Genomic DNA, 26,936 nt, shown 5'->3' with positions numbered 1-26,936 from the left:
GCAAAAGTATCGCCGGTTTATTGATAAGATAAACAAGGCACTATGAGCTGAACAAAGTGCACTCCCTTTCTATACTATAACTGCAACTCCAGTGCTACTGACTCCTTCAAAACAAGAAACAGACAGCTCAATTCAATACCACTACTGCAACTCCAGTGCTACTGATTCCATCAAAACAAGAAACAGACAGCTCAATTCAATACCACTACTGCAACTCCAGTGCTACTGACTCCTTCAAAACAAGAAACAGACAGCTCAATTCAATACCACTACTGCAACTCCAGTGCTACTGACTCCTTCAAAACAAGAAACAGACCGCTCAACAACCAAACGAGCAAGATGGGCTGAATGGCCTCCTCTCGTTTGTAAACTTTCTTATATTCTTAATACTACAACTGCAACTGCAGTGCTACTGACTCCTTCAAAACAGTAAATAGACCGCTCAATTCCTACCACCTTGTAAATCATGTTTAACTCATTTTGTAGAGTTTTGTGGGAATGGTCTTGTATAAGGGTCACTCATGATAATGACACTAGTGGCTCCTTGGCACTGCTTATCCTCCTGCAGATCCCTGCAGCTGCACTTGACTTCACCAGCCACAATACAATACCGCAGGACTGTCTGCCAACCCACACTCATCCCTCAGGTTCAGGATGTAATCCACCGTAATCCCAGTTTATATTAGACTCACAATGTTCCTCTTAGTCATTGCTGGAGGATTAAAAGGAATTGCTCATCAGAAGTTAAAGTGCCATGTTCCTGTAACGAGAGTTTTATTAGAAGAGCTTTTGATAATTATCAGACGCCTACAATTTATGGAAAATAACATTTTATCAGGAAGGCTTAACCCTCCTACAACGGATTCAGTCTTGTTTTTAATGTTTAATTTATTAGGTAATGCACAGACCTAATCTGTGTGTGCATGTTCACTTGGCAATGTGGCAAAATTCCTGAACCTGTCTAAACTTCTGTAGCTTGCAGTTAGTCAGCACTACATTATCCTAATCTTCAGTTCTTATCTCTAATGCCCTGTTACTCAATGTCTGCACTGTGTGATTCGCTAGTGTTTTTGCCGAGATCATAATTTGCCATGTTTATCAACCACTCAAGCAAAAATGAGTTTTGCAGAGACTGCTAGTGAGACGGGGGGAGCATATTAACGTTGCGCTGGGCGCTGAAACCCGTCGGTGAAGCCTGTGCAACACTCATATGCTTCTGCCAACTCACTTTAAGAATTTGTTTCAGAATCAGTATAGCATGCAGGGATGGCAATAAGACTCCTATTGCATAGCAGTGTCACCCATTCCAGGTTTTACTACGAGCTTGATTAGCCACAGCGTATAGGTAACAAGCTCAAGTGTGTTTTATTAAACTCCATCCCTGTCATGGCAAATAATGGGAAACAACAATAGAGAGTAAATCAAAATACACATGATATGATATTAAACAAACTAAAGATTAGGAAAATGTAGCTGGTATAAAGTATCCCTTTAAACTGCCTTTTGATATGATGGGTTAATTCCTGGTTTTGGACTGTTTTTAAGACAGCGACGCAGCTTGCTGTAGTCCGTCAGGTGCTTGCCGGTGTGAGATTTGAACTGCGGTGACCCCTTCCATCTCATCTCTCACTCCAGCATTGCAAAGGCATAATTGGTTACAAAAAAAAACAACAACATCATCGGAAGATACTGTGTCTTTGTGAGCGTTTTAGAGCAGATCTTGTGCTTTTATAGCATTTGTACATGAAAGGCATGTGATATGTCTGTGGGGAAAACTGACTCCACCTTGGGCTGTTCTAGTGGAGGAATGGTGCTTGCGTGCCAGACGTGACACTGCATACAAGACAGCTAGAGTGGTACACAGGGTTTGAAACTCACATGAGCACTGCAACCACTCCCGCGTTTATGGACAACCCTTTTTCAGGTATGTTATTGAAATGACCAGGTCCAGGAATTTGAGCAGTCGGGCCTCAGCTAAATCCTGCTCTGGACAGATCACCCCTCTCATCACAGCATGATAACTATATGTGCCCTGTGAGTGTGCAGCTTTACTATTAGCTGTAGTTCATGCAGCTACAGCACAGGGGGGAAGCTGTATTTAAGAAAGGGCTGATTGCTCAAACCAAGGTGCATCGTAGCCTTGGTACACAGAATAATTCCAGTTGCTTATTCGGATCAAGCTCTCCTCAGACGAGGGTCATTGGTGTTGCTAATTTATCTTTCCAAGTGAAGAAACAGATGCGTGGATTTGTGTGGATTGCTGTTCTGCAGTCTAAGAAAAGAATCAATCATCATAAATCCAAGCAGCTGCTTCTTCAATCGGTTCACTTTAATTGGTTGATCAGCCCAATCAACACCAATGCCCCTCACCTGATTGGCAGAGCTTGATTTCTGTGGAGAACTCGATTTGAATAATCGGTTTGCGCAGCTCTAACTGTAGCTGCAGGAAGCACAGACCAGACCCTGAGACTCCAGCCTGCTATGCACACTGTATGGAGATATGGTCTGGGAGTATCTCTGGGGTGCAGTGTGGGCTTTAGCAGGCAGTGCACTCTGCTCCGCTCCCTGGCCACACAGACTGAGTTGTGACTCCTGGTAACTGACACGCGGTGGGTGTTGACTTTCTGACCCGGTCAGATTCCAACCCGAGAAATCCTGACGAAGCAGGAGGTCTTTATGGAAAAACGGATGGGTGCCACCCCCCTCCTGTGAGGGTCTGCCTTAAATATCCCTGTCGGGATGGAAGGGGTGCTCTGGGTCACACTGGGACACCGTCAGCAGGAAACCCAATCCTGTTTGTTTCAAAAAAGAAAAGGGAATCTACAGTATAGACCAAGGGGACAGAATTAGCCTGAAATGGTCACGTACTGTATTGATACTGCTGCAGGGAGAGGAGCGTTTCTAGAACGGGGTGGTATGTTTATATATATATATACATATATACAGTACTGTGCAAAAGTTTTAGGCAGGTGTGAAAAAATGTTGTAAAGTAAGAATGCTTTCAAAAATAGACATGTTAATAGATTATATTTATCAATTAACTAAATTCAAAGTGAGTGAACAGAAGAAAAATCTAAATCAAATCCATATTTGGTGTGACCACCCTTTACCACATATTGAATTGATGATCATTAGCACCTGTTTGGTATAATTGTTTAATCATACACCTGACTATATACCTACAAAATCCCTGACTTTGTGCAAGTGTACATAGAAGAATTGATGCTGTTTTGAAGGCAAAGGGTGGTCACACCAAATATGGATTTGATTTAGATTTTTCTTCTGTTCACTCACTTTGCATTTTGTTAATTGATAAATATAAACTATTAACATGTCTATTTTTGAAAGCATTCTTACTTTACAGCATTTTTTCACACCTGCCTATAACTTTTGCACAGTACTATATATATATATATATATATATATATATATATATATTACATCATCAATTAGTCATTAAATCATTCAAACAAGTAAAGGACATGATTTGATATACATTCTTACAGATACAGAAAAAGAAAACACAAAATTATATCATTTCCTACAAATAAATACAGTATTATAGCTCTCAATCATTACATGTGTTTCATATGACACATTATTAATTAATCAGAAGCCTGTTGTTACAGATAAGGACTAAGGTCCAGTGTTTCATTAAGACCATGAGGTTCCATTGTCTTCAAAGTGACAATCCACACTGCTGTCCCTTTGTAATAGACGCTTAACTGTGTCACCTCCTCTTACAGGAATTAACACCTTTTCAATGGCAATGAATTTTAAGGTAGCGGCAGAAGCATGATTATTTTTTTTTTATAGTGCCTAGCTATAGTGTAATCCATATTGCTGTTACTTATAGCGGCTTTATGCTCCACTCTACGTATTATCAGATTTATTTTTGTTTGACCTATATATGCTAGTCCACAAAGGCATTTAAGAATATATATATCACATGGGTGGAGTTACAATTAATACAATCCTGAATTACATATTTCTGACCTGAATGTGGATGATTGAAATATTTGGTATTATGTGTGTTAGAGCAATGTGTACATCTGCCACATGGATAATTACCGTTCAATTCATTCGATAACCAGTTTCCACTAGGTGCTGGTGGAAGTAGCAAACTATTTTAACTGGGGATCACATTCCAATATTTTCCAATGTTTCAGTGTAATCTTCTTCACATCATTAGCCATGTGGTTGTGTTCAGTTATAAAGTGGCTCTGTTCTCAGTGGATTCATTAGGTTTTTACGGTTTTAAAACAGCACCCCACTTTATTCTTTCTGATCTGTTAAACGCTGTATCAACTATATCTCTTTTGTAGCCTCTAGACAGAAAACGATTCCTCATGTCCTAAGCTTTAGTTTCATAGTCTAATGTATGATCACATATGATGTATAAATTGACCATGTGGTATATGTTTTTGATCATATGTTTAGGATGATTACTATCTGCATGAAGAATCGTGATTCTGTCAGTAGGCTTATGAAAGATTGAGGTTTTAAATTTACCATCAGAGTTTATAGAAATACACAGGTCTAAGAAGTGTATCTCAGTTTGACTGTATTCCATAGTGAATGTCAAAGTAGGGTAAGTGTTATTTATACAATCTCTAAACAGCAATAAATCATCTAGAGAACCAGTCCACAACAGAATGATGTCATCAGTGTGCCTTTTCCAAAGTAAAGCATTCTGAAGTAGTGGACTGGAGGCAGTATCATTGATATATTGTGTTTCCCATTAACCCGTATATCAATTTGCATAATTCCTTGGGTTTGCAAATAGTATTTATTTTAAAACAAGAAGGAATTAGATTTCAAAATAAATGCAGTCAATTCCAACAAAACTTCCATGGGTAATTCATTTTTCTTCTCTTCAAAATAAAATGTCAATGCCTCCAGTCCACCCTCATGTGGTATAATAGTGTAGAAACTTTCTACATCAAATGAAACCGCAAATGATTCAGGAGGGACTATAAAACCAGAAAGTGATTTGATCACCTCTCGAGTATCAGATACATAGGAAGGTAAATCTTTAATAAAATCTACAAACTGACTTAGCGGTTCTGAAATGGAACCCCATTAGCTGATACTGTGGGTCTTCCTGGTGGTTGTACAGGATTCTTATGTATTTCTGGTTATGTATAAAATACTGGTGTAATCAGAAACTCCACTTTCATAAACTCAAACTGATTTTTAGTGATCAAACTGCTTTCCAATGGTTTTTCAAGAACAACATCTCTTGCATGTTTACATTGCAGTGTAGGATCCCCTGTTAACAGTTCATAGAAATCAGAATGATTTAATTGTCTTAAAACTTCACAAACATAATCTTCAGTATTTTGAATAACAATAGAGCCTCCTTTGTCTGCCGATTTTAATTATTATTGTATTGTTCTCTTTCAACTCCTTAACAGCTTTTCTTTCTAATTGACTAATGTTATAATGTTTAGGGGCCGAACATTTTTTTTGTAATATCATTTTCTATCAATTTGCTAAAAGTGTTTAATGTAGCATTTTGTGTGTGTGTATATATATATATATATATATATATATATATATATATATATATATATATATATATATACATACATACATTTAACAGAAAATGACCACACTATAGAAGACATCACAATTTGTGGGATGGTTCAATGCTATGGAACTAATGCTGTCAGGAAACAAAAGGAATGTGAACTTATTTTCAAACTAGGCACTTTGGAGCCATTTGGAATGAACATTCTATTCTGAGGTCATCCACATCATCATCATCATCATCATCATCATCATCATCATCATCAACATTCTGGAATTTTGTTTAAAAGACTACTTGTTTGTTTTTTATCAACTTCTTAAAGCACTGTTTTTTTGTATTCAGCCGATGAAGGACTTGTAGTCCGAAACGTCCTGATAATTAATTTGTAATCAATTATTCTATCTTTTTAAGTACCTGAAATATCCTTTTCTCTTTTTTTCTTTTTTCTTATTGATCATTTTGGTACACAGCAGTTTTCCTTTTTCTCAAACTTGTTATATATATATATTGTGAAGTAGCGGGTTATGAGAAACAGCAGGGAGGGGGTTAAAACCTCCCTGCTATAGAAATGCACCGTTTTGATTTGTGTTGCTTTATTGTTTCATTGGATTTTCTAATTGATTTCTTAATTGTCTTATTGTTTTGTTTAATTGTTTAATTGTTTTATTGTTAATTATCATCCGCACCTGGGCGCTATTGGAAATTAGGCCCAGGTGCGGGGTTTAAAAGGAGAGCAGGCAGTCTGCTCGGGGCTGCTAAAGAGAAGGAGGCAGAAAGGAGTGCTCTGCTTCCTGGCAGTCCCGAGGAAAAAGGTACAGTGCAAACCTGTGTGGTTAAGTTTTGTGGAACAGGGAAACGGCTTAGCCGTCCTGTGATAGTTAGGTTCCTGCGTGTGTAGTTAGTGTTCAGAAAGAGCTAGGTGTTTATTTTGTGTGCTTTGTTTTACTTTTGTGTTTATTAAAAAATAGCGCAACCGCGCTGAAAAAAATCCATTTGAGTGTCCTGGGTCGTGTTTTTAAAGGGGCAACGAACCCGAGTGGGTGAGTCCTTTTACAATATATATATATATATATATATATATATATATATATATATATATATATATATATATATATATAATATTACATTTTTTGAGAAACAATGTTTTTCTGGGATACAACAGGTTTTTTTTCTCGGTCAACGAGTTAAAAGAGAAGCAACACAAAAGCATGTGTTTGCGTTTCGCATGACCCTTTCACTCGTTTATAACATTATATTTAGAAACTGCTGCTTTGTTGGGTGGGGGGGGGTGTAATTTTGCTCTCTGATGTTGCTGCAGAATCCCTAAAAACAACTAGAACTTCTACTTCTGACAACAATGGAGTATGCTGAATTGGAGCAAGACGTTTTGGAACGGTTTTGCCACTAGAACATTCTATTTGTACAGTAGCTTTACTTTACACTGTTTTGTACAAACACAGTGTTCCATGGACATTGGCGTGTATAGTGGAGGGCCTGTGAAGTCACTTCCTGTTGTGGATATAGAGAACACCTGGTGGTTCAGCGAAGGCAGGGAAAAACAAACTGAAAAAGCAAACGCACTGGCAGATGCAGGACCAGCATGTTTACTGTTATCCTTCACTGGACTGGTCACACCATAGGTGGGAGCTGATGCACATTCACCCATTGAAGTGAAATGCATCTCCACTGGCAAGTGTGTCCTTGAGCAGGCTCTTGAATGATACACTCAGCAGGGATGGAAATGAGACTCCCAGTGCATAGCAGTTTGATCCATGAGTTTAATGAGACAAACCTGAGCACCTGAGCTTGCTACAGTGCCTACTGTATATACTGAGGCTAATCAAGCTTGTAGTAAAACCTGGAATGTGTGAAACTGCTATGCAATAGGGATCTTATTTCTATTCCCTGCTCAGCCAGCGGAATAGAACAGAATGATGCAATGAGGGTCACCTGTGGGATTAATGAGGCCTCTGCTGGGCTGCTCTAGATATGACATCCTCCTGCATTGATTCTCCTTTGTGTGGGGGCCCAACCTTTCATTCACTGTGCTGTGTAATCACTTACCTCTCTCTCTCTCTCTCTCTCTCTCTCTCTCTCTCTCTCTCTCTCTCTTTATTCTCATTCAATATTTGGTAATATGTGCTTGGAGTTCTTCCCCCTGAGCACATACACACACACACCCAAAGAGCATTTAAACTGTCTGCACTGGGATCTGCCTTATCCTGTAGATCACCTTTACTAACCAAATCAACTGCCCCTGCTCTCTCTCTGGTGAGGCCCATTTTTACACAGAGGCTATGGAATGGGTTAACTAGTCATGCTGTTGCAGTTGAATCGCTGAGATCACCTTTAAGACCTTTAAGACCCTTTAAGACCCAGCTTGACCCTTTAAGACCCAGCTTGACAAAGTTTTGAGATCCATCAGGTACTAGGAAGCGGACGATCATTTGGGTATTCTGAAGTGCGCTGCCCACAGTAGGCGGTATGTAAGCAGTAGCTGGTACAATGTATCTGAATGTGGCTGTCTGCCTGCACCTGTGCACTTAATACATTTTTAGGAGTAAAATAAATCGTGTACACCATCGTCACATTACCTGTTGAAGGAAGGAGAGAAACATTCTTGTGTACAGTGGAATAGGTGTTCTTTATTTCAGATGTAATTGATACATTGGTTTCCTTTACTCGATATCTTTTTGATACAGTCATGTATCAATTATTTTATAGGAATGAACATGGGCATTTTTGCCACCAATTACAATTCAAGTCATGTTTGTTGAAATGTTAAATAATGTGTAAGTATGGGAAACCACTGCATAATTGAGACAGTTTGCTGTCTCTGCTTGCGAGGTGTGGGGACCCTGTGGTGGAACCTTTCTGACTTTTATGAAAATATTTCAAATTCAAAAGGAAGGAGAAGTAACTTTCCTGGCTAACAGTCTGCAACAGTGAAGATTGACACCATCTGCCTCGTTGCTCTGCATTATCACTTGAATATGTTTGCTAACACTAATGCATTCAGAGTTCCTGGCACTCACTTTTTGGCACTACTTCTAACAGTTCAATATGTCCTCTGTATAGATAAGTACAGAGCTTTGAACTGCAACAATCAATTACATGAATAACATGCTGTTAAGAGAATGTCTAGAAGACCTATTCTGACATAACTGCTCCTTCTGAAACTACACTTCCATCTGTCTGCTGATCTCACCACTACACCACGTTCTCTTTGGAGTAATTCACACAGGCTTTCAATACAAAATGCCATTGCCACCATACTCTTTAATATAATGAGACTCTGAGTCCTGTGGGCAGGCTGGGCATGTGGGCGCCTGGGCATTGCATAGCTGTGTGTCCAGACTGGGGGACTGGCATGGCCACAGTCCGTTGGTCTGAATGACAATGTAAACCCTTATCAGTTCTTAATAAGAGCGCTCTGTATTTGAAGTCACGTGTCGCATCGCTCAGCAGTATCCTAAAGTTGTTTGGTGTCCATGGATTAAATGGCTTTGTTTGAAGCTCCCTAAACTCGTGATTGAGTCGGGTGGACATGTGAAGGGGACGAGGCTACAGTGCCTGCGGGGCTGTGTCTGAACCTGAGAGAGAATTGAGAACAAGAATGACTTGTGGTTGGGTTTCCCCCACAAGATGCGATTCCATCTGCCAGTGCTTTCCCTTGTGAGGATTATCTGCTGATGTGAGGACAGAATGAGTCAAGGGCATCTCTCATTCAGACTAAATAATCTGTCTGATAGTGTAAAGGGTGTATTATTGTCTGCAGGAAGCTGCTTTATCCCTCTGTGCTCTGATAAGATAAGAGCTGCCAATGACTCAGGCAGGGACAGCACCTGTAGCTTACCCTGTGCACTGTGGTGCAGGAGTGCCCTCTGCTGGACTGCTGTATTCATTACAGGGTTGCTCAAAATCGAACCTCACTCATCACGGTGTTCATGAGTCTGAAACAGAAGTAACTCTAATACAATAATTTAAAATATGCATATAACATAGCTACATCTTTTGTGTGAGGAATATTTGCATCAATCCAGGAGAGCTGTGTTTAAATTCTGATTAAGAAATCGTGCAATACATGAGTGAGATCTGAAATAATAACCCCAATGTGCTCTGCTGCACAGAAGAGTGTTTCCCTGCTGTGTTTAGTGGAGGGATTTGATGTGGTTCTGTGTTTGCTTTACTGCTGATCATTTCTATACTGCAACATGGTACCAACTGTACTTTTTTCAGCTAATTAAAAATGAAAGAATGTTGTAATACTTCAATCTTTCAAAGTTAAATTCAAACATGGAAACCTGTGTTTGTTCCAGCACCACAGGGTTGTAATCCCAAGATATCCCAGTAATCTGTGGACCCCCAATGGTATTCTTTCCCATGGTTTCTGAATGTTTAGCCAAAGGAAGTGTCTGTCTGGTTAAACACTGCTGACTGCAGACTTGCTCGGGATAATTAATCCCCATGAAAGAACAGCACGGCTCGCCAGATGCAGAGGAACCCCAAACAATCTGGGAGAAAGTCGCAGTTCCCTGAAGCCCCATGTCATGCAGCATTCCAGCTGGATAGAGTCATGCTTTTAGGGAACAGAACAGTCTCGCCCGTCTCAGACAAAGGGCCTGCTTGTGTGCTGGAGCGGTGAAAACTCTGTGTTACCAACAGGGATTCAAGTTGGTTACTGTAGCCCAGTGATCAGGGCTCAGGGCTTGGACTCCCATTGCATAGCAATTTGGTACATTCCTGGTTTCACTAGTTTAATAAGACACACCTGAGCTTGTTACCTATACACTGTGGCTAATCTAGCTCGTATTAAAACCTGGAATGGGGGAAACTCCTGTGCTTATATCCATCCCTGTATAATGAAATATACATGCATAATTCCAGAGAAAATTGCTGCTTTCTCCATCAGGGACAGGACATAGGCATATCAGCATTGCACGGGGAGTGCTGAATTTAATAAAAAGTATTTAAAGAGACAGAGATGTCCAGGTGTTCCGGAGGTGGGCAGGGTTAGTGCCCCAGGAAACTGTTTATTGGGATGATTTGGCAGGGACTCGCTGCGGCAGAGGAAGTGTATGATGTTTGTCTGGATCTCTTCTCCAGATGTCCTTGTGCTCTGGTGATTTCTTTTCTTTATGATAGCCCATTCAAATTTATAGAATCCTGTAGCTTGCCAACATCACCTGCTGGAAGCACAGAGGACTGCAGTAGATTCAGCTTCTGACTGGGTCTAACACATTTAAAGCCCAAGATAACTTTCAGGCAACTGGTTTTAGAGGACATTTTCCAGCAATCCCCCCCCCCCATTTGAAAAGCTACAATCACAGTCAACTATTTGATTCAGCAGTTGCCAGAAAGGTTTGTTTTATGAATAACTTAGCTTTTAATCAACATGTGTAAAACTGTGGAAACTAGAGTAAGATCTATTGGAGCACTGCCACCAACATCACATTCTCTGCTCAGGCTTAGCAGCTACCCAGAGGACTGATTGTTTTGTGATAGTATGTGATGTGGTGGAGAATTCATTTTTTCCACTTTCAGGGATAAGATTCCTTTTGCAAAACAGTTTCACCCATTCCAGATTTTATTATGATCTTGATTAGCCACAGTCTGTAGGTAACAAGCTCAGGAATGTCTTATTAAACTTAATAAAACCAGGAATGGATCAAACTGCTATGCAGTGAGAGTTATTGCCAACCCAGGGCTTGTAATACTTGAACTTTCTTGATGGCAATAAAACTATAAGAACCTGAAGGGTAAATGTAAAGCATCAATCAGAGTGTGATGCAAACTTCAGACAGGAGCAGCACCTGTAGAGAGTCTTCCCCTCTGAGAAGCTTCAGTGTGCTTGCAGGATATCGTTCCACTTGGATCATTCCTGTTTCTTGTGGCTCAGGCTGATTGCAGCCCTGCCTAGCAGGACGTGGTGTAGGCTCTGCACTGGGGTGATATTTAGACTCGCTGGAGAGCAGGCAATTGAAGGCTGCTAGGACAGCGCAAGCCGCAGTGAGAGAGTGGCTCACGTCGGGTTTTACCATGGCTTTTAATTTCATTGTGTGATCTCCAAGTGCTTCTATTTACAACAAGAACATAAGGAGAAACACAAATTAGCTTTTTGTGGTTGCGCCAATCTCCCCTAACAGATGCTCCCTGTCACCTTCATGAACAGGACTGGAGTGTTTGTTACTAACAGATGCAATGAGAAGAGGCATGGGTCTGTTCAGCCACCTGCAATTGTAAATAGCCTTGTTAAATAACACTGGGTTAGCGCCTAAACACACAGAGAACTGACTCAAAAGCTACTATTAGAGCATTTCACAGCACTGGGGAATCAACCCATTTGCGTCATCAATTTGTCCTTTGCAGTGGTTGATAAAATCCAGGCTGTTCCGATGTGCTGTACAATCCAGTTTGGGGGTTTATCCTGGTGGGGTATAATTGATGAGATCAGCCCCTGCAAAGTTTGCACCTTTTTATTTAATGTCAATGAAACTAATCTCGAGTTGTTTATTTATTTCTGATCTAGTAACGGTATCGGTTTCTCTTTAAGCACAGAGCGACAGCTTCAGCCTTCCTCGTTTTGGGGAGGAGGCCTCTGTGTTTGGGAAAAGCAAGAAGCAGAAACAATGTAATTACAGCTGGGGCAGGTAATTTATTGTTCTAAAAACTAGCAACAGAGTAGTTTTAAGGTATTGCTTCTGGCATGAATTGTCCAAAGAGTTAAAAAAAACAACAAAAAAACGGCAGTTTGGTAGGGTGGCTTGTAAAAGACAGTTCTCTGTGTGTGTGTGTGTCTTAGTGTGTGTTTCGGTGTGTGTGTGTGTTTCAGGAATTTGGGTTTAGAAGCCAGGCTGTTTAATCGCCTTTCTTGGAGGTGCTGGTTGAGAGGCAGAGGGAGAAGGAGTGCGCGCCAGCGAGCAGGGAAGGGCTGTCGTTTCCTGTCAGAGGAGATACATAGTCGAGTTTGTAACTTATACTTCTTTGTGCAAGAGAGAGAGACTGAGGCATGGAACACCGAGATAGGCGAGCAAAACTACAGCAAAGTGCGAACGAGAGAGAAATGAGAGAGTGTGAAGGAGGAGAGCTGTTGTTTTCTATTTGAACAGGACAAAGATTACTGAGGAACTGAAAACAAAACAAACGTACCGAGTACCGTTATAACGCACAGTTCATTGTCCTTGGAGTGGTGACAGTATACCGGCAGGAATCGTTGTTCAACTAAAGTCAAAACTGGCTACAAAAGAAACCTGGAATACAATGAAATAATATCTTGAGAAAACTGTTAATCAGGGATTGGAAAGTGGTGATGACAAGTAACGTACCACCTCAGTTTGCATTACATCTGTCAGTGCGCACGGCAATGCACTTTCCTTCCGAGACCTACACGCAGGGAGCTGTGAAACTCCCTTTCCAGACAGGTTTCCGTCAGCCCTAAAACGGGACTGTTGGAAGACTATTGTTGCCTATTTGCCCCGAGTCGAGTGCCATGTGAGTAGATCACGGGCAGAAACACAAACCTGAGACTGCACCAGTAGCGCTACGATCTTGCTTGTGTTTGACGACGAATATATTATTATTAATATTATTATTATTATTATTATTATTATTATTATTATTATTATTATTTAACCGATAAACTTGGTGCTTTATAATGTGTTTTTAATGTAGCTGCTTGCATGAGTGCTTGAATAGTGTAAGGATCACGTGACAGATATATAAGCAGAAACGGTTTAAGACTGTTAGTGTATGAGACTTGACTAATACAGGCAAAATCAGAGGTTAGAAATGTTCAACTGTAGTGAAATAACGATGTTGCAGAGTCTAAGACATTGAGACATGATCTATTGTAGTATTGGAATCCTTCTGCTCATAATAACTCACTTTCAATATTTAATCAACACAGTAGATTTATCTGCGTAAATAATTAATTTAAAACATTAAGGACATTTCTAAGAGGGTGGAAGAAATGTTTCGAAGGACTGAAGATATATCTAAGCTGTAAATTGCCTTTTTTAAATGTCTGAATTAAAACTACATCTAGCTGGTCCTGGTGATTTTATATAGCACTGAGCAAATACATTTTCTCAGAGTTTGAATGAGGCTTTCCTGTTTCAGTTGTAATAAACGGGCTCGTTGTTTCACCGAATTGGCCGCGGTAATGTAAGCACGTTTGTTTTCTGACTGTAAAATGAAACGCAAACCGCTTCGCCTCCTGACAGATCACAACTGGCATTGTTCATAGAACTGTGTTTCTTTCTCATTTGACGATGAGAAAATGTATAGTTATCAATTAAACTATAACATTGATTATGGTGGTCAATGCACCTATAACGTATTAAATTCAATGATATATTTATTATTGTGCTGAGTGAAACAGACGCGTTTCTTAACCTGGGGATGTCGGTTAACACGCAAGTAAATAATAATAACCACTAAAGAATTAGGTGTCTGGTTTATTTGGTAATCGTGGGCTCTGCTATTTTTAAACCTTGTGTTAGCAGAGCGCGTTAACAATACACCCCCCTTCCTGCGAGTGTGTGTGGGGCACCTTGGTGCTTTCATTTCAGCTGCCGAGTCCACAGACTAACTTTATTCAGGCGGGTACTGATTTGGCAGTTATCGTTTGCTTATTTGGGACTCTATATACATTTTTAATTAGCAGCTCAAAACGTGTATGTGCGCTACTGTGGCAGCAACCCCACGGTCATTTAGTAAAACACAGCGGGGCTGTTGTGTGCTGGAGATGCCCTTTGTCGTGGGATGGGTGGAGGGGCAGACGGAGTCACATTAGGACGCACGGAGAGACACAAAGCAAACAGTAAATGAAGGACCCCAGTACTTCTCAGAATCTGGGAACAGTGTGGGCGCGTCAAGTAGACAATTGTTCTGAGATATGGAGTGAAATCACAAGCAAGCAAATAAGTAGCATATTGTAATGCACAGGAAGGGGAGGTTTCCCCCAGCCGAGCACTGATAAAGTCGAAGAAGTTCTTGGAGAGAGCATCGTGCGTTACCACAGTGCGTGCTTGCAAGCGAACAGAACGATGAACAGAAGGCACAAGAAACAGGAAAACACTGCTGCTGCCTGGACACTCCTAGAAAGCATCTTTTGTCTTCAATTTATGTGTTTTGTTTAAAGTTAATTGAATGACCAGTGAGTTTTTGTGCATCTGAAAAGAAGTGAGTACGTGGACTGAATTATATATAAAATAAATTATAAATCTGGTTGATTGATCAGTTTTAAGAAAAAAATTGAACTCTTAAACCACCATCAAATGTGTTATGCACTTTTAATTAAGAATCTCGAAGAATAAACTCATTTGTGGGTCAGAAATAAACCCAAACCCGGGATTCCTTCTCTTTTATTACTTGGATTTATCTTCGTGGAATGCCAATTGAAAAATTCGCTGACATGGAGGAGAAACTGCGAATCCTTGAGGATTTAAATATGATCTACATCCGCCAGATCGCACTCAGCTTACAGGTAATACCGCCCCCTGACAAGCAGACACACACACACACACACAGATAGAAAGACACAGCACTCACACACACAGATAGAAAGACACAGCACTCACACACACAAATAGAAAGACACAGCACTTACACACACAGATAGAAAGACACAGCACTCACACACACAGATAGAAAGACACAGCACTCACACACACAGATAGAAAGACACAGCACTCACACACAGATAGAAAGACACAGCACTCACACACACAGATAGAAAGACACAGCACTCACACACACAGATAGAAAGACACAGCACTCACACACACAAATAGAAAGACACAGCACTCACACACACAGATAGAAAGACACAGCACTCACACACACAGATAGAAAGACACAGCACTCACACACACAGATAGAAAGACACAGCACTCACACACACAGATAGAAAGACACAGCACTCACACACACAAATAGAAAGACACAGCACTCACACACACAGATAGAAAGACACAGCACTCACACACACAGATAGAAAGACACAGCACTCACACACACAGATAGAAAGACACAGCACTTACACACACAGATAGAAAGACACAGCACTTACACACACAGATAGAAAGACACAGAACTCACACACACAGATAGACTGACAAGCAGACACACATATACACACAGATAGACTGACAAGCAGACACACATATACACACAGGCACACCCACACAAATTCTTGCATTGCCTTTTCATGCAATAATAATTTGCAATAAAAATAATAGCCAAAGCACACAGAAATATTGTGCCTTCCTCGAAATGTAGTTTTCAGATAATTGCAGTGCATTAATAAAGCAGAAGGTGAGGTACTGTATGTTTTGGGGGACATGTGCTAAAAGGGGCAGGATAGTGACAGCTTCCCAGATTGTTTCCACTACATATAAAAGGTATACAGCTGGAGTTTGTATTTGTATTTCTGCTGTTCAGCTTGCCACTGCACCATGTGGGTTTCATTCAGTAGAATTTCCTCCTTGTCTGATCCCTTGTCTGACTAGATTGATAAAACAGCCACTCCTAGACCCAGCACTAAGTGCAGGCTGTGAAATGCATATATAGACGGTCGAGTTCTACAACATGTTAAACCCTTTCAGTGTGATCAGGGCTCACCCTTCAGCTTAACCCCTGAGCTGAAAGGCTGTACAAGCTGGTTCACACTGTCTACTGAGCTAAAGGGTTGATTTGATCAACCTACTGTATATCCTGCCAGGTTCACCAGAACTGAAATGCTGTAATAAACAAATCTGTTATCCAGCAAAGCAGAGATTAATCAAATCAAGTCCTACATTTCTATAACATCATTCAAATTTTAATTTTAAATCCTGGCTACAATATTGACCATGGTTTCATATTATTGTAGCTTTTATATCCTGGTTTATCACTGTTTTCCGTGTTTCATCTCAGTGGGCTGTTCCTAGAATTAGCTAAGTGGTCACCAGCCAGTTAATCTGAGTAGCAATGTGTGGTTTTGTGATACCTTGCATACGTAGCCTCCTGTGTTAACCAGGCTCTATTAGTGAGCAGTGAATTCAGGCTGTACTGTAGTTTTAATGTTCATTTGAACCTTGTTTCTGCTGTAAGGCTGTGTTCAGTGCTTTACACGTCGAGACCGTGTAGTTGAGCTTGTATTAGGTGTGTGCAGAAACGTACTGGTACTCCTAAAAGCCTTTAAGAAGTATTTACCAACCTGGATGAGGGGATAATAATCTTCCAATCGGCTCTTAAAACACCCAGTGCTGAAATGAATTGCCATTGATTGGTACTTGATTGGAAACACGAGGAAAGGACAGCTTTTCTTGTTTTGAATAGCAACACATCAATGAATGGATTTATTCAATACCTGCTGATAAATACTTCTTACAGACAATTACAAGTGCAAGTCTCAGCACACCCCTAGCTTGTATCCCCGGCCCACAGATGGGAATGTGTCGGGGTGGGTGGCATGTTGTGTAGGGCTTTGCTGGAATAATGGTTCTTAAGGCTGATTAACGTAGACGAGCATACTGGTAGAAGTGGATTCCAGAACTGTGCAGTTGGGTTTTTAAACGGTTGTACTTTGCATTGTGTTTTTATGAGGTGAGGCTATAAAAAAAAAAACATGTGGACATACGTTTCTCACGTTGAATGTCTCAAAGAGCTGTTTTTATACATAACTATTAAACACAGGGATGGAAGTAAGACTCCCATAGCACAGCTGTTTGATCCATTCCTGGTTTCACTATGAGTTTTATAAAGACACACCTGAGCTTGTTACCTGTACACTGGGGCTAATCAAGCATGTGTTAAAACCTGGAATGGGTGATACTTCCATCCCTGAAGGGCTTCGTTCGTGCTACATTTTGAGATACTAGAAAAAACGTAAATAAATAAATAAATTCTTCTAAAACACACACATGACACAGCAACCCAGTCACCATATTTAAAACACTTTGGGTATTATACTGAACCCCTGGATAACTGGTGAAACAGACTGGGGTGCTTTTTTTTGCAACATATGCAGCGTGTCATTGGCCGAAGCAATTTAGGGCTCATATTAAACCTAATCAGGAGGCTGTGTGGTCCAGTGGTTAAAGAAAAGGGCTTGTAACCAGAAGGTCCCAGGTTCAAATCCCACCTCAGCCACTGACTCATTGTGTGACCCTGAGCAAGTCACTTAATCTCCTTGTGCTCCGTCTTTCGGGTGACGTAATTGTAAGTGACTCTGCAGCTGATGCATAGTTCACACACCCTAGTCTCTGTAAGTCGCCTTGGATAAAGGCATCTGCTAAATAAACAAATAATAATAATAATAATCAACTAATTACATTGACTGGCGTCAATCTGCTACAAGCTTAATTAGCCTGATGTAGCTGAACTGAGATTGGTGTTGAACCAGAACTGATTTGTGTTGGGAGCCCTGCAGGCAGGTCAGTGAGTCCTGACACAAAGGGGCTGTCTCGGTATGGTGTCTGTGAGTCCTGACACAAAGGGCCTGTCTCGGCGTGGTGTCTGTGAGTCCCGACACAAAGGGGCTGTCTCGGTATGGTGTCTGTGAGTCCTGACACAAAGGGCCTGTCTCGGTGTGGTGTCTGTGAGTCCTGACACAAAGGGGCTGTCTCGGTATGGTGTCTGTGAGTCCTGACAGAAAGGGGCTGTCTCGGTATGGTGTCTGTGCGCATCAGAAACTCGGGGAAGCATGGCTAGATGTTTTGACACAGTGAGGGTTATTGTTATCTCGAGGCACCGTTCTGCATGCTGATGATCGTGGAAACTGGTTCAAGGCAATCGGCGCATGTGGAAGAGAGTGATCTGAGAGCGTGCCGTTGACAGGAGATTATGCTGTCACTGAGGGGATTATTCATACACCTGTCCAGGGAACAATCAGCTTCCAAATTGGTTTATAATGCACGCGCCAAACCAGCTTTATAATCGACCACACAGGGAGTCTTTCAGTAGGGTCTGTGGCAGGGCTGAGGCCCAGCATGCGAATAGTTTGATTGTGTGTGTGTTTATATTATGAATAAAGTTTGTATATTTTAAATTTAAAATCCCAGCCCATCAGAAATAAGTCAGAAACACAGACCAGGAGTGGAAGGGCCACCTCCCTGGTTTCGGGAAAGGACTGGGAGCAGCAAGTTGTGCTCCCTGCCTCTACACCATGATAGCTCTGCTTGGGTGTGGGGTTTTGATTTGTTTGTCTGTTTAAATCTTTTGTTTCTTTTTGTTTTTTTTAATAAAAGTGTGCAGACACGCTGAACTGCTGTCTTCCACCTCTGTGTTTGCTATTCCTGCCACTGGCCAGCCTTGACTGCATTGCACTACCACAGGATCACTAGGCCAAGTAACTGCTGTTGTAGAGATAAACAAAATGAAAACATTCAGCCGATGAAACTGTACAAGGTCGAATCAGAAGATGGGCAGTAACATTGCAGTACTCAAACCATTTCAGTGTCCTCTCACCTTGCTGGGAACGTTGTGAATGGGTGTAGGATAGAGATTCCCAGTTCCCAAAATAATTCTCCAGTTTAGGGTACCCCAGCCATTTTCCCTTCTGTTTGCCATCTGACAACATTCTGCAGTACTGTAGAAAAAATGTTTTTCATAAAGATGAGCCGTTGTGCTCTGGGTTACCTGCCTAGGGAGTGATTCCTGCGCTTCTCCGGTGCCACTGCACAATACAATAGGATTTACAAAGAGCCTTCTGTGTGACACAAATAAAAGAAAAACTAAAATGCCCTGTCAAACAAATAGGTCTTTAATCTTGATTTAAACACTGACAGTGATTCTGAGTCCCTGATATGTTTCAACAGAAAAGCCAGGCTCGTCTGCCTTCGTGGTTATAGAGCTTTTAACCTCATCTCACCCACGGGACGGGATCCGTAACAGCAGAGCAACACACAACACTGAAACAAAACTGAACAACTTTGTCATTTGTATTGAAATTCTGATCCGCTACTCTTGTCTTATGCCTACGCACTGTTGAGACAAAAGAGTCTTCTGTTCTTCTGGAGAAGGACTCTGATTCCATCGCTGCCTCACCCAAGGGCTCCTCAGAGAGTGAATGGTCCGTCTGTGTCAAGAAAATGTGAGCCGCAGCCATTTGAAATGCCTGAGCTTCCTTTGAAAAACATCAGAGACCGAATAGGGATAGATTCTGCTGGAATGGATTTGACTTTCACTCCTATTGGCCTTTACTGTAAAAGGTTATTTGTGTATTTGGAGGGGTTTGTAATGGTAATGCTTTGAAACCCAGTTTCCTACCTCTCATTAAGAGGGGAGGTTGGTCTGAACTTGGATATTCACTTTTGTGTTGCTTTAAGTCAGGATATGCAAATATTTGATATGTAACGTTGACAAACAGCAGCTTCTTGGTACCTGTGTAATAATTTACTTAATTAGACCTTTTTACTTGTTCTTAAACAGTAGCAGATTTCAAGTTATATAACATTTTATAAGTAACTTGAAATCTGCAACCTTTTCAGAGCTGAGAACAATTAAAAAGGTCTAATTAAGCAAATTTTTAGTTCAGTTAAGGATCTAGTTAAGTAATTGAGAGCTCAGCTGGAATGAAAACCAGAAGACACATGGGGTCTCCAGGACAGGGTTGGGAACCACAGCTTTAAAGGGTCTGACTGTACAGGGAAGGGAATGTTCAACTGAAGCTAACTTTGTAATGTAAACAAACTACTGTCTTACTTGTGATTGGTTGTGCAGAAGGATGTATGATTGGGAACTTTTCAGATTCATGAGAAAAAGCAGGTCCACCAACTTTAGGATATTTAGGTAGGAAGACCACCCATGATGTATTGTACCCCCATGATGCCAGCCTGTCTTCTCTGCTCAAACTCCCACAGGGTCCCTGTTTTGCTAGAGGAGCAGAGAGCCGTTTTCAAGAAAACAACATTGTAAATTTCAGTTTAGCTGCTGTGAGACCAGTTCTCACTCCAAATACAAATTATTCACACACAGTGACCATAATGACTGTGTCGGGTGCCCGGGAACCCTGCATTGCAGACGGAATCTCGGCCTGTAATTGGAAATCGCAGCTCGTCTTTTGGCAGTGCCTGCGTGGACTGCTGCAACAGAAAAATTAATACTGGTTTACAATCTGGAAGCCCTGTTACTCCAGATTATTGAACGACTACTGTGAAACGACAGTAAGGTCAGTTATATGTGTGCTTCAATCTTTTCAAAGTAATAAACCATTACTTTAAACACAGTACAGAAACCAGGACCAGAGCACATGGAAATGAAGTGGAGATAGACTCACGACAGAGGGAAGGAGACCCTACTTCACACAGAGAGTGGTGAGGGGATGGAATGGGCTGCCTAGCCATGTTGCTGCTGACAAAGTGAGATCAAGATGGAGCGGAGGAGGTCACGTCTTGAGCTCTGGCGGGCCGGCGTCAGCACTGCTGCTCTTGTTTCGGTTCTCTTCAGAAGCAGTGTGCGAGTTTTGGCCTCTCAGAAGATGAACCCATTCTACAGGTTAACCCACTTTATATCATAATTGTCATGGGTCATTATATTTCCACTAGAAAACTAATGGTGAATTAAAGAGCAGTGTTTTAATCTGTACATTTAGTCATTCTTTACATTTAAACAAATGCATATAGTGTACTACAGGACAAATACGTGATGTATCATTGACTGGAATTAAACAGTTTGTATCTAAAAAAGGCATGAATTGTTGACTGATGAGAGATATCAATTAGGTGTTGCACTTGGTGCTTTTTTTTGTGAATAAGAAAAATTTGGTGACGTTGGTGTTTTGTAACTGAACTGTATCCCGTTAAGACCGCCCACACAGCATTTGACAGGCTGCACAAAATGTCAGTTTATCAGACGAGATGATTATTGGTTGTTCGTTGCGTTGGAAATTAATTCTATCCTGTGGTTACTTAGTAAAGCCTGGCCACGCAGCATTTGACAGGCTGCACAAAACGTGACAATAAGCAGGTTTGTGAGATGATATTAAGAGAGGTAATTTCTCAAAGAACCTATGGTGCATGGCGAGTGGTTTTTGAAGAATCGTGATAATAAACGGGGTGTGATATTAAGTGATGTGATATAAAACAGGTTAATCTGTATTCTTGGAATGCTATTCTTAAATACAAGCAAGGACTTGCACTTTAGAATGAATAGCCTGCAAAGTAACTGATGCAATGCTCAGAACCTTAGTCCTTTTATAGAATTTTAATACACTGAACCCCATTCACAAAACTTGAATTACTTAAGGGTTTAAATGCACCATGTATTTGTGAGTGAGTGTTACTGTACAGCTATGCTCTTGTATCCTGTTTATAGCCTAGCAAGAACAAACAAGGGACCAAATTATAGTTATTTATTTCCTGTTCAGCACAAAATTAAAAAAAAAAATTCCTTGCCATTTTGTGAAGCTGTTTGTAAGAAAAGGAGCATTGTTTCGTGGGTCAGAGTGGTGATGTAATGAAGATGATGTCACACTGCCTGCCGGTTTCTCAGGGGCAGTACACGGGTGTTGAGAGAGAGAGAAGAGGTCGGAGGTCGGAGGTTAGAACAGTGAATATGTTTTATGAGCAGTAAGTCCCTTGTCCTGTTTGTGCCCTCGTTAATACTGTGCCTGTGGAATAGTTAAGTGATCTGTTTGGAGGTTGCTGTGCTTCACAATGCTTACCTATGTTTTTCCATGCTTTCACTGTGCTTTATTACACAGATGCTTTTATTACGGGAAACTTTCATAAGGAGCCTCACTTTTTTTTGTAGTATAACGATTCAATGATTATTTTCACATTGTGTCATTGTGTGTGTGTGTGTGTGTGTGTGTGTGTGTGTGTGTGTGTGTGTGTGTGTGTGTGTGTGTGTCTGTGTGCGTGTGTGTGTGTCTGTGTGCGTGTGTGTGTGTGTGTGTGTGTGTGTGTGTGTGTGTGTGTGTGTGTGTGTGTGTGTGTGTGTGTGTGTGTGTGTGTGTCTGTGTGCGTGTGTGTGTGTCTGTGTGCGTGTGTGTGTGTGTGTGTGTGTGTGTGTGTGTGTGTGTGTGTGTCTGTGTGCGTGTGTGTGTGTGTGTGTGTGTGTGTGTGAGTGTGTGTGTGTGTGTGTGTGTGTGTGTGTGTCTGTGTGCGTGTGTGTGTGTGTGTGTGTGTGTGTGTGTGTGTGTGTGTGTGTGTGTGTGTGTGTGTGTCTGTGTGCGTGTGTGTGTGTGTGTGTGTGTGTGTGTGTGTGTGTGTGTGTGTCTGTGTGTGTGTGTGTGTGTGTGTGTGTGTGTGTGTGTCTCTGTGTGTGTGTGTGTGTGTGTGTGTGTGTGTGTGTGTGTGTGTGAGTGTGTCTCTGTGTGTGTGTGTGTGTGTGTGTGTGTGTGTGTGTGTGTGTGTGTGAGTGAGTGTGTCTCTGTGTGTGTGTGTGTGTGTGTCTGTGTGTGTGTGTGTGTGTGTGTGTGTGTGTGTGTGTCTGTGTGTGTGTCAGTGTGTGTGTGTGTCATTGTGTGTGTGTGTGTGTGTGTGTGTGTGTGTGTGTGTGTGTCTGTGTGTGTGTGTGTGTGTGTGTGTGTGTCTGTGTGTGTGTGTGTGTGTCTGTGTGTGTGTGTGTCATTGTGTGTGTGTGTGTGTGTGTGTGTGTGTGTGTGTGTGTGTGTCTGTGTGCGTGTGTGTGTGTGTGTGTGTGTGTGTGTGTGTGTGTGTCTGTGTGTGTGTGTGTGTGTGTGTGTGTGTGTGTGTGTGTGTGTGTGTGTCTGTGTGTGTGTCAGTGTGTGTGTGTGTGTCTGTGTGTGTGTGTCTGTGTGTGTGTGTGTGTGTGTGTGTGTGTGTCTGTGTGTGTGTGTCTGTGTGTGTGTGTGTGTGTGTGTCTGTGTGTGTGTGTCTGTGTGTGTGTGTGTATCTTGATCCCTAACTAAAACACTGCTGTGCATAGCTGCAGTACTGTGTAGCAATACAGTTTATATTCATATATATTGTGCCATTGCCAAAAGCTGAATAACTCCCTGTAACAGGGGTGTTCTGTTGCTGTGTGGGAATCCGCTGAGAGAATATCGAAACGCCGCTCAGGCGTCCAGGTTTTATTAAACACAGGCAGTCAGGTGCAGTGGTTGGTGGCCGCCACTAGGGTACCAGTAATGGTATCCCTAGTGTGGAAGGAAATACACACGTGTGTACATAATTACAAAAACAAAATAAAACACAGTGGCCGAAACAGCTAGAAAACAAAAGGTGGCCAAGCACAGGCCGAGCACTGCTCCCACTAAAAGGGAGGATCCGCTCCAGGAACCTTCTCCCTGCACAAACTAAATAAATTTAAAATTCCCCTAAACTAACCCCTAACCTAAACACTCTGTGGTCTTCCTTTTTAAAGGCAGGTGATCAGGGTTCGTTTTATCAGTTACCGGTAGTCAATTGACACCTGGCCACCTGCTGCACATGACATTTCAACTAGACAGGGAGGGGAGTCTAACCTCCCAGCCTTGCCATGTCTAATCAAACACAAAGACGTTTTATTCACAGACCACCACCACCAATACACACTATTTACAGGGGCAGGCCTCAGCCCTGCCACACTCCCTTTACACAGAAGTGTGGTCTGCAGCGGCTAGACACAGCATTGCTTCTAATGTTGAGTCCAGCCACTGTACAACTCCAGGGATGAGTACAGGTGTTTGTGTTGGGTTTTGAATTATTTATACGTCACATCATTGTAGGCTAACTGGTAATTGTTGTAGCACTGGAGAGTTGTGTTTGTTTATTATAATGTGTGTGTGTGTGCTGGTTTTTTTGTGTGTGTGTTTTATTTTTCCCCTTAGCATAACCGATAATATATACTGTATGTGGTTAAGAAATCAATTGTAATGATCACTTCTGGAGAGTGAGGTCACCTTTCTGACTGTACGATAAGATAATTCACTCGGCATTGAATTTACAGACACTTCACAGTCGCGCTGCAATCCTAATGATGGTGATTAAATCCATTAGCCTGTTCCCTGATTAACCCTCATTCTTCCTAAAGAGAGACAGGCTGAGTGTAATTTCTGAAAAGTGCATTACCCGGAGTCCTGGCTAACCACCAACCGGGGGATCATTTGGATTTACCAGCAGCAGAAATCCAATCAGCAAACTGAGCTGTGCAGTTTCAGCAGGAGCACACAGAGGCGTTGAACAGATCCATCTCTACGTAATATGAACACCGGCCTGGAAGGATATTAATACATCTGGTTACTGCAGGACTAAGGGGCTTGTATCAAACATCCATCTAGGACTGTAGTCTTCTACGGGTGGACATGAACAATCCATAAGCCTAGGTTTTAATTTGGACCTAGACCTAAATAACCCTTTAATACACCTCTTCCAGGAGAGGTTATTTACTGTACAAGGATTGCTGCTGTTTCTGTGACAGCATCGCTGCTCATGTACGCACAGTGAATAGGTTAATCTCCAGGACTATTTGCTTCATAAACTTTGACATCCTTGACACCCTGCAAATCTGGTAAAATAGGAACCTGGACAGTTCACTCCGGTTAAGTCTAGAGTGTGTCTGGAAGAACACCTAGTTCAGATTGAAGCACGGCTGACTGATTTCCAGTCATTCCCAGTCTCTCTGCAGTGATTCGACTCTCTGGGCTCAGCCTGATGAATGCTGGAGAGGAAGTCTCTCCATCCCGCTCTGGATGCCTGCCTGGTAAATCCTGTGCCCCATGATCTGGCCCCCATCCAGCTGCTGAGCTGCTAGCTGGACAGGGTACAGTACAAGCCTGCCTTTGTGAGATTAGCGCTCTGCAGAGAATATTCAATCAAAGCAGCACAGCCGTTTTGTTCTCTCCTGTCACTGACACGTAGATCTGTTCTGCTGTCAGCCTCTGCCCTGCCAGATGAATGCCCCACTGTGGGGAATGTACTTCACCCCAGACTGCGGCTCAGGGTGCATTCATGAAAAGGACAGTCCTGTTTATTGTCCCATTCTTCTACTGTTTTTTGTAAGGGAGCTTGGATCAGATCCCCTAGACTCCCTGTTTGGTGTTTATTGATTTCAAGCAACAGTCACATTTGTAGGCCCCGCCCTGTGTTTGACATTGTGACAAATCAGAGGCAAACATATTGGTTTTGTCCTCTCAAACCAGTTCCCCTTTCCAGTGGGGAGCACATTCCAGACAACGGGTTAATAGTGCAGGTATTGTACAGTATGTCCATGCCAACTCAATCAGTGCCATTGCCCGGCCATCTCAGATTTTCCTAGAACAATTCACCTGGGGGTTTTCAGACACGCTGAGTTCAGAAATGATAGCCATTATTATTTTTTTTAATTTCCCCTTCGACCTGTGACCTTGCAAAGTTCAACCTAAAGTGAGAAAGGGACCTTGACCAGAAAAATCACCCTGGGTGCAATTTAGATGCTACCATCATGTGCAGCACCTCGTTCTACTCGTATTGAACAGGGCTTTTCAGAAAAGAATACTAGGAGCACCCTACTCACTTCTGGCAAGTTGCCAGACGAGTGGTAACTGACGAGTTTTATTTGAACTTCAGCCCAACCCTTTACCCTGTAGGGGATGTGGATCCTAAAATGTAAGTATTGCTGTAAGAACCTTAGGAACCAGTCTTCCAAATTCTGTGAAAAACTTTTGGTTTCAAGTCCCACCACTGGGCATTAAACCCCCTTGAAATTTGAATTTGTGCTATTTGTACCAAATTTAGGCTGTAATAACTTGCGTGGGGGGGACTCCAAAAAATCACCCAAAGATATGTTTGGATAGATGTTGAGGAGTTCTACAAGCATCAAGCAAAATATGTTGGTATCCAGGGATTTTTGAAGTTGCATTTGTCATACGTTTGAGCATTATGGCCACTTTGGTGAGGTTAAAGTACCACATAGTTCTATCCAAATTGACTATTTCTTCAATTGTGCATTCTCTGAGGATTAATCTAGAGGAAAAAGTAACAGTGTGTGCTTCCAATGGCACTAGCTTGGAGCTCAGGGGTTATGAACTTGCATGGGACTTGGGTCTTCATTGTTATGGTGACACATTTGAAACTACAAAACCTTACTTAGTTGGATTTCAAAAAACAAAAAGTGATAGTAAAGTTTTTTTTTGTTTTTTTTTACCCAGGGGGATAATTGATTGACTGACCAACCATTTGTGAAAAAGCCATTTGCTGCATTCTAGTGCTAGCCAATCATATTTTTCATATTTTCCTTTTTTACTTTAAATTCATACTCGGATATGTAACTTAGATGAAAGGACTTTTTTGGCACAGCTTAAAATGAAGGGAATGTGGAAAGCCTGGGTCGTCGTCATGCACTGTACTAAAAAATCAAATCTGCATTTATGTTTTGTGTAATGGATGCTGTGCTGTAATTGCTGGCGAGCCATTCTGGTTATGTGTGTGGAGTTGAAGAGCAGATGGGCTTGGAGAGGGTTAGAAACAGGTCATTCACAATTTTAAACACAAAG

The 26,936-nt window shown here is 41.6% G+C and overlaps 1 protein-coding gene across 6 annotated transcripts in view; it reads left to right on the top strand.

Moving 5' to 3' along the window:
• Positions 1–26,936, top strand: part of LOC117403844 (rhotekin-like) — a 108,535-nt gene that overhangs the window by 12,011 nt on the left and 69,588 nt on the right. Inside the window, exon 1 of one of the 6 annotated variants that reach the window (XM_059027384.1) lies at positions 12,447–15,020. The exons of the other annotated variants lie outside the window; for them this stretch is intronic. Coding sequence (XP_058883367.1) covers positions 14,925–15,020 — 96 coding nt within the window. The 5' untranslated portion in view covers positions 12,447–14,924. Of the gene's footprint in view, positions 1–12,446; positions 15,021–26,936 lie in introns of those variants that run through there. 6 annotated transcript variants of the gene reach the window in all.

The sequence above is a fragment of the Acipenser ruthenus genome, chromosome 1 (genome assembly GCF_902713425.1).
Source record: "Acipenser ruthenus chromosome 1, fAciRut3.2 maternal haplotype, whole genome shotgun sequence".
Taxonomy (NCBI): Eukaryota; Metazoa; Chordata; class Actinopteri; order Acipenseriformes; family Acipenseridae; genus Acipenser; species Acipenser ruthenus.
The sequence above is the reverse complement of the archived record's forward strand: the minus strand, read 5'-3'. Positions and strand labels throughout refer to the sequence as shown.